At 36.7% G+C, this 6,046-nt stretch overlaps 1 protein-coding gene across 1 annotated transcript; it reads right to left on the bottom strand.

Moving 5' to 3' along the window:
• Positions 1-413: 413 nt before the first annotated feature.
• On the bottom strand, positions 414-5,167 carry LOC107909365 (elongation of fatty acids protein 3-like). The gene is made up of 2 exons (XM_041080784.1): positions 4,432-5,167; positions 414-790 (listed from the first exon to the last, which is right to left on the bottom strand). The coding sequence occupies exons 1-2, from the start codon at positions 4,988-4,990 to the stop codon at positions 501-503; spliced, it is 849 nt and encodes a 282-aa protein (XP_040936718.1). The 5' UTR covers positions 4,991-5,167; the 3' UTR covers positions 414-500.
• Between the last annotated feature and the right edge of the window lie 879 nt (positions 5,168-6,046).

The raw sequence follows: 6,046 nt of genomic DNA, 5'->3' as shown, positions 1-6,046 counted from the left end.
AAAGAGAATTTGAACCCTAAACTAAACCCTAAACCCTAAACCACAAATATTTATCTTTCCCAATTTCACCATTTGCCATTTTTTCTTCTTGTGCTCTAAACATAGAACTTTTTAATTAAAAAATATTCTTAAAAAATTAATTCAATTTTTCAAAAATTTTCATTAATACCCTCAAAACTTAAAAAATTTTAATTAAACCCCAGAAGTTTTAAAGATTCTTATTTAAGCTCCAAAATTTTGTCAAACTTTTAATTAAACCCCTTAAAATTTGTAAAGGTTTTAAGTAGATCCCAAATACAATGATAGGATCCGCCTGAAAAGGATAAAAGATAGATGAGAAAGGTTCCTCTGTTTCAAGGTGATCGAAATTCAAAAGCAATTGAAACAAAATCAGATGAAGAAGAAGAAGACGATACAATTAAAGTCCTTATTTTTCCATTATCTTTACAAAATTCCTTAAAAACAAATAAAAATCCAATCCTAAAAGATAAAACTGTTTATCACAAATCTTTATCTTTCCCAATTTCACCATTTCTGCCAAATTTTTTTCTTCTGCTCTGAACATAAAATTTCAAAAACAATAACAAAATAACCCCATTTAGAACAGAGTTTAAAACCCAAGCTCCAATTCCATTACACCCACCTTTCATAAAATGTAACGTTAAAACTCCAATATGACACACCAAATTGCAGCTTAATAACACAATTTGACAATTAAGGACAAAAGGGAAACAAGCACTTCTCAGCCCGATCGCCGTCCAGAACCGGTAGCCGTAGACGGCGGAGTAAACTGTTGAATATTGGCAATATCCCACATTAGGAAAAGATAGAAATGGAGGGGGTTTGGTTTGTTATATATAGAACCCCTCCCCCTTTGGTTGTATTATCCCAAAATCTTCTCCTTTGTAATATTTCTAGAGGAAATATTAATTTGGTAGTGTCCGAGGACGTAAGCTAAATTGGCCGAACCTCGTTAAAACTCTGGTATTTTATTTCTTATTTGTTTGCTTTTATTTAATAGCTTTATGTTGGTTATATTTATTTAGTTATTATTGCTATAAATATCTAAGTGAGTTCTGTCTAGTTGTTGGGTTTTAAGCGGGACCATTGTGACCCCTCCAATTTAACTGGGAATTTTCTTAGTATAATTGTTGGCATAATAATTATCTAAATATTTCTGATAATATTGTTATTAATATTATCGTCGCTTCCGCAACAATTGGTATCAGAGCCAAGGTTTTGTAGTATGCTCTGTGTTTGCAGCTTAGTCTGATCTTACACATCAGAAACATTTCCTAAAGCTTGTGGGTATTCTGCATTTGGTGGCTATTAAGTAGAAGCTATGGCAAAAATGACAGAAGAAAAACCATCCATATCAACAACTTCCACTTCGTACATTTTGCCGAGGATTGGAACTGCAAATACGAGATTTGTAGTGGAAATTTTTGATGGAACAGGTCATTTCGGCATGTGGCAAAGTGAGCTTCTAGATGCCCTCTTTCAACAGGGTCTAGATATTGCCATTGAGGAAGAAAAACCAGAAGGGGTTGATGATAAAGAATGGAAGACCATCAACCGATTGGCATGTGGTACAATTCGATCATGTCTTTCCAGAGAGCAGAAGTATACATTCAGTAAAGAGACTTCTGCAAGTAAATTGTGGAAAGCATTGGAGGAGAAATTTCTGAAGAAGAACAGTCAAAATAAGTTACATATGAAGAAAAGACTGTTTCGTTTCAGTTATGTTCCTGGTACCACGATGAACGAGCACATTACCAATTTTAATCAGCTGGTGGCTGATTTGTTGAATTTGGATGTGACTTTTGAAGACGAAGACTTGGCGTTAATGTTGTTAGGATCGCTTCCTGAGGAGTTTGAGTACCTTGAAACTACTCTACTTCATGGAAAATCGGAAGTAACTTTCAATGAAGTAACTGCTGCATTGTATAGCTATGAACTACGCCGAAAGGATAAGTTGAAAGGTTCAGGTGAAGCAGCAGTGGAAGCATTGGTAACAAGAGGTCGTCAGCAAAGTCAGTCTAAGGGGAAGAGAAGAAAGTCCAAAGGTCGAGCTGTTGCCAAAGATGAATGTTCTTTTTGCAAAGAAAAAGGACATTGGAAGAAAGATTGTCCAAAATTGAAGAAAAAAGGGAAGACTCCGCAAGATGCAAATGTTGCAGAATGCAATAGTGAAGCAGAGTCAGACTTTTCTCTTAGTATGACATCTTCAACATTATATGCAGATGAGTGGATCATGGATTCTGGTTGTTCCTATCATATGTGTCCCATTCGGGAATGGTTCTTTGAATTTCAAAAACTAGATGAAGGGGTTGTTTACATGGGTAATGATAACACATGTAAAATAGCCGGGATAGGTTCAATTAAACTGAGGAGTCATGATGGATCTACTAGAATTTTGCGGGATGTACGATATGTCCCAAAGTTGAAGAAGAATCTCATCTCTTTGGGGTCGTTAGAATCTAAAGGCCTAGTTGTGACAATACGAGATGGAGTTCTTAAAGCAACTTCAGGAGCATTGGTAATGTTGAAAGGCATAAGAAAGAACAATCTGTATTACTACCAAGGTAGTACAGTGGTCGGGACAACAGCAGCAGCAATTACGAGTACCAAGAAGGACGCTGAGGCAACACAGCTGTGGCATATGCGTTTGGGCCATGCTGGTGAAAAATCCTTGCAAACTCTAGCCAAGCAAGGATTATTGAAAGGTACAAAGACTTGCAAACTTGAATTTTGCGAGCATTGTGTTCTGGGAAAACAACGAAGGGTGAAATTTGGCACTGGGATTCACAATACTAAAGGTATTCTGGATTATGTGCATTCTGATGTATGGGGACCGTCCAAGACTCCATCACTTGGAGGAAGACGTTATTTTGTCACCTTTATTGATGATTTTTCCAGACGAGTTTGGGTGTTTCCTATGAAGAACAAAGATGAGGTGCTTGAAGTTTTCCTTAAGTGGAAAACTAAAGTTGAAAATCAGACAGGAAGGAAGATTAAGGTTCTCCGATCAGACAACGGTGGAGAATATAAAAGCGATCCTTTCCTGAAGATATGCCAAGATTGTGGCATAGTAAGGCACTTCACCGTAGGTGGAACACCGCAACAGAATGGGGTGGCAGAGCGTATGAATCGAACGCTTGTGGAGAAAGTTCGATGTATGTTATCTAATGCTGGATTAGATAGAAAGTTTTGGACTGAGGCTGTGACGTACGCTCAACATCTCATCAATCATTTGCCATCATCTGCTATAAATGGCAAGACTCCTTTGGAGAAATGGTATGGAAAACCTGCTACTGATTATGACACCTTGCGCATTTTTGGTTCTATTGCATATTATCATGTGAAAGAATCAAAGTTAGATCCAAGAGCAAAGAAGGCTCTATTCATGGGCTTCAATGCTGGTGTTAAGGGATATCGTTTGTGGTGTCTAGAGGCAAAGAAGACGATAATCAGTAGGGATGTTACCTTTCATGAATCTGCCATGTTGAATAAGGTAAATCCAGAAGGAGTGAGTAGTACTTCGCAGCAGGTGGAGTGTACTCCGCAGCAGGTGGAGTTTGAGCAGAGTGTGGTAATTCCAGCAAAAGGTACCACTAGTGATTCTTCATTGGCAGATGCAGAGTCAGATGAGGAAGAGGTTTCTACCCAAGAACCTCAACAGCAATCAGAGCCAATTGCAGTCAGAAGGCAGAGACGAGAAATTCAGAAACCTGCTCGTTTCACTGACATGGTAGCTTATGCACTTCCAGTTGTTGATAATATTCCATCCACTTACACCGAAGCCATTCAGAGTTTAGAGAATTATAGATGGTTAGGTGCAATGGAAGAGGAAATGCAATCTCTAGAGAAAAACAAGATGTGGAAGCTGGCACAACTACCAAAAGGGAAGAAGGCGATTGGTTGCAAAATTGAAGACACTATTGAAGTTTGTGTTATGAGAAGATGTTCGAAGATGTGGAATATCGCCAAGGTGGAGATTTGTTGAATATTGGCAATATCCCACATTAGGAAAAGATAGAAATGGAGGGGGTTTGGTTTGTTATATATAGAACCCCTCCCCCTTTGGTTGTATTATCCCAAAATCTTCTCCTTTGTAATATTTCTAGAGGAAATATTAATTTGGTAGTGTCCGAGGACGTAAGCTAAATTGGCCGAACCTCGTTAAAACTCTGGTATTTTATTTCTTATTTGTTTGCTTTTATTTAATAGCTTTATGTTGGTTATATTTATTTAGTTATTATTGCTATAAATATCTAAGTGAGTTCTGTCTAGTTGTTGGGTTTTAAGCGGGACCATTGTGACCCCTCCAATTTAACTGGGAATTTTCTTAGTATAATTGTTGGCATAATAATTATCTAAATATTTCTGATAATATTGTTATTAATATTATCGTCGCTTCCGCAACATAAACGAGGGTGGTGAATAAAATAGCCAATACTTGAAACGATTGTGAGAATTCAAGCCAAATGAAAGACATAATGGTTAAAATGGAGTTGTTGAAAAGGTGGAAGAAGGTGAGTTTTCTGGTTTTAAAAATGGAGAAGATTGTACGGAACATATGGAGGAACCAAGAAAGGTAAAAGATATATGACCAGAAAAATACACGGCCAGAGGGACGGGTTCCGAGTGGGAAACAAAGAAGCCATTGAAATGGGGTTTTTGTTCTCCGCCAAAACCATCTGGTTTCTTTTATTTCTGCGGCGGTGGAAAGGAGGATTCCGGCGAATATGATAGCCGAAACAACACTCATCATCAAACTATGCAACGCCGGGATCGGACCTAAAGAAACCGGTTTCCCACGGCGGACGAGGAGGCATAAAAACAGATGCGTCATGACGGAGACGATAAGGTAAAAAGCTATAGACGTGACTAGGAACGACCATGTTGAACCCCATGATTGAGTATGACTCCAACGGAAAGCAACAATTGATGGGTGTTGGGAAAGGTAATACGTAACGCCAGCGATCATAGCGACGACGATGGAAAAGCAACGGCGACGGCTTATGATCGACGGTGACGTGAGCTCCGGTGATGGATAATTTAATTCTAATTTTTTTTCCACATGTGTTTTGAAGAAGCTAAAAGATTAAAGGGGAAAGGGTTCGTTATAATGTCTGGCTGCCATTACACTTTGATACTCATATAGTTCTCAATGTTGGGAGATTAAGGTGGTTGTTTTGTTGGATGAGGTGGTCGGAAACAATTTGTTACACGTGTGAATTGTTTTCCCTACACGTGTGATTATTAAAAAATCTACTTTTTTTACTTGGTCAAAAGATTTTTTATCTTAACCACTATGTGTTGTTGAAAAAACAAAAATAGTTTTTTTTTTAATTTTAATAATTGTTTTAAGGTTTAATTATTAAATTATTGTTTTGAGTTTTAAATCGGTTTTCGAACTTCGTAATTTGAAATAGAGTCTGTTTAAAACACATGGATTAAATTATAAAGGTTTTGTTGTCTACAGTAAGGTAAGAGAGAATATTTTTCAGTTTAAATAGATTAAATTTGTTAAATCGATGTGGGTTTCAGTTTGGGTAATATTTTTAGTTTTGTTGGTTATTTCAATTACATATCGGTTTTTGAATTTTCAAATCAATCTAACCAAAGAAAGAAACAGACTTAATTTGATAATTTTCAAGCGTAATACCTAAATTGAAAATAACTCAATTATAAAGAACCAACTAAGTCAGTTAACCTATCAAACCGTTCAACCTAAAGTTAATACGATTATGTAAGTTCTTCAGCTATAATTTGATCGAGTCGATTTCGTAAATTATGGTTACTTAAGTTGATTTAATAAAAAAACAACTAAATCGATCATGAAAACCGGATGCTACCCTACCATAAGGACAACTTGTATTTGATGTGTTTAGAGAAAAAAATATTTAACACTATTTTATTTTTTAAAACACATTAAATTCAAGTTGCCCATACGGCAGGTACACATGTTTATAATTTTGAATATGCCTCCTGTTAGATCCCAACTAACATTTGACGTTTAAATTAATCACTAGACTATCGA

Source organism: Gossypium hirsutum, chromosome A02, assembly GCF_007990345.1.
Source record: "Gossypium hirsutum isolate 1008001.06 chromosome A02, Gossypium_hirsutum_v2.1, whole genome shotgun sequence".
NCBI lineage: Eukaryota > Viridiplantae > Streptophyta > Magnoliopsida > Malvales > Malvaceae > Gossypium > Gossypium hirsutum.
The sequence above is the reverse complement of the archived record's forward strand: the minus strand, read 5'-3'. Positions and strand labels throughout refer to the sequence as shown.

Coding starts and splice junctions, on each gene's coding strand:
- LOC107909365 (XM_041080784.1), bottom strand. CDS start 4,990: ATGATCGCTGGCGTTACGTATTACCTTTCCCAACACCCATCAATTGTT. Junction 791..4,431: donor TATTTTATTCACCACCCTCG/TTTATGTTGCGG, acceptor AATATTCAACAG/TTTACTCCGCCGTCTACGGC.